Below are 2,246 nucleotides of genomic sequence, written 5' to 3'. Positions count from 1 at the left end.
AAAAAAAAAAAAAAAAAAAAAAAAAGCACCATGTTCTGTGAAATAACTGAACAGAAAAATTAATTCTATTTTTTTCACCAGTTGTGCCTTAAAATCATTAACTCCTTTCAAATGTATGAGCCAGAGTTTTAAAAAGAGGATTAATGAGTATAAGAACTACTGTTATTAACATTCTTCAGAAGTGAGTGGCCCTAACCAAGTACAATGGTCTTTTGGTAAATCTGCTTCCTGTGAAAAAGAAAGAAAATCAAATCATCAGCATAATAAAAGAGTAAATCAGATGCACATTTTCCCTTCTTTTGTTTGCTCCTTTTTGCCGCTTGTGCTGTCTGCACCTGCGGTCCTCACACCTGGGGAATGAATTTTGTAGACCTCAGGGTGAGAGATACCTTCACCGTTTTGATTGTTGCCTGCTCCGAAGGGTGGTTTGGGAAAAATGAGGGACACACATTCTGGAGTGAGGTTCCCATGAGTGGACCAGGTTACAAAGGTTTGGTTTATATCTCACCCTCTGCAGTAGATTGAGGGGGTGCCTCAGGACGCAACTGGAAGCCAAACTCTTTTCTTGAGAGTGGAGAAACATACGGCTCTACTACCACCAATGACCTAATGCAGTGGTGTTTCATAAGGTCACCAATGAGGTTTTCATTTAAAATCTGGGACCTGACTCCAAACGCCCAGATACTTAAATTCATTAGCCATTTCAAAGAGGCATGTTGTAAACAGGAAGTGCTCAAATGAAATCGGGCATGCAGTGCCCACCTCAGGACCCAGATCATGTGAGATTTGAATAGTTTTCTGTAGACTTTATAGAGAGTGGTGTATTGGGGATGAACTGAATAGGGACAAAAGGACAAAATTATTCAAAGAAATAGCCCTGAGGGAAAGTGGTGACAGGCAAAAAAATCAGTGGGGGATTAGTTTTTTAGGAAAAATACTCAACTAGCCTGTGAGTGTCACAGAAGCATGTTTAATTTCAAACATCTGAACCGAGCGTGCATTTTCAAGCAATGGTGGGAATTGTGGATAGGTTGAATGGAAACAAAAAAGCTTAAAGTTGAATCTGGCTCATTAAAATAGTGTATATCAATATCTGAAATGAAAACTGACCATTATCTTGGTTTGAACTTGCAGCTCCTGGCTAAGCACAAATGCTTGCCATGGGAGGAAGTATTGCGGCTGGAGGAGGTGCAGGCCAAGCTGGGGGTCAGTCTGGAAGAAATGTTGTTGATCACAGAAGATACCCTTCACTCTGAACCCTATGGCCCTGAGGAGATCTGCAGGTGTCTGGGAATTAGCCTGCAGGAACTCAAGACCCAAATCCTTAGTCCAAACACTCAAGACGGTGAGTCTGCTAGAGAAAATAAGGGCATGGGTTGTTTCCCCTCTCACAGATGGAAAGTTTCCATTGTCCCTGTGGATTATACTGATTTTGAAGCATGCTTGAGGGAATTTGGAGAACATGTGTGTTTCGGCAAACTTAATTATCTAGATTCTTGGCTTCATTAAATTCATTCATTCATTTATTAACAAACATTTCCTGGTCTGCTATATGCCAGATTTTCTGGCAAGGCAAAGGTGAATAATACGTACTTCCTGCCCTCAAGAAGTTTGTAATTCACCATTGTAATTCTCCCTCTCTGGCCTATGGCAACCACAGAATTACAGTGGGTAGGGTAAATTCACTGGCAGCATCATGCACTTTTCCAAATGTGAGCCCAACTCAGTTTAGGGGTCAAAAACCAAAGTGATGATCTAATAATATTTTAAATGTACATTTATAGTTTATTTTGCTGTTTAAAATTTTTTTTTCTGGTGGGAAGCATCTTGTAGCACCTAGGATAAGTTATGTTACTTTTTTTGGTGAATTTCAACAACAAAGTATTTCTCACTAGAATGAAATCAGGATATTATACTAACCTCTCTGGTCTGAGTGTCCATGAGCAGCATATATGATCCTTGTCATGCAGTTGGTATACTTTGTTTCTAGTTCTGTGATTGCCTGTTTTGAAGATAATGGATAATAGGACGTGTACTTCATAGTGTTATGGAATGAATCGAGTCCCGCTGCTCTCTGCTTACAAAATCAATTATGTGCTCACAAATGCTGGTAGAAAGGAAAGGTGCCTTTTTTTTTTTTTTTTTTTTTTTTTTTTTTTTTTTTGCGGCACGCGGGCCTCTCACTGTTGTGGCCTCTCCCGTTGCGGAGCACAGGCTCCGGACGCGCAGGCTCAGCGGCCATGGCT

The 2,246-nt window shown here is 40.4% G+C and overlaps 1 protein-coding gene across 3 annotated transcripts in view; it reads left to right on the top strand.

Moving 5' to 3' along the window:
* The window catches only part of GALK2 (galactokinase 2), a 142,568-nt gene that overhangs the window by 96,402 nt on the left and 43,920 nt on the right, over positions 1 to 2,246 (top strand). For all 3 annotated transcript variants that reach the window (XM_007455544.1, XM_007455543.1, XM_007455542.1), the window contains exon 8: positions 1,135 to 1,345. In XM_007455544.1, the coding sequence (XP_007455606.1) occupies positions 1,135 to 1,345 (211 nt within the window). The remainder of the gene's footprint in view (positions 1 to 1,134; positions 1,346 to 2,246) is intronic.

Source organism: Lipotes vexillifer, unplaced genomic scaffold (genome assembly GCF_000442215.2).
Source record: "Lipotes vexillifer unplaced genomic scaffold, Lipotes_vexillifer_v1.1 scaffold24, whole genome shotgun sequence".
NCBI lineage: Eukaryota > Metazoa > Chordata > Mammalia > Artiodactyla > Lipotidae > Lipotes > Lipotes vexillifer.
This window is presented reverse-complemented; position numbering and strand designations above follow the sequence as displayed.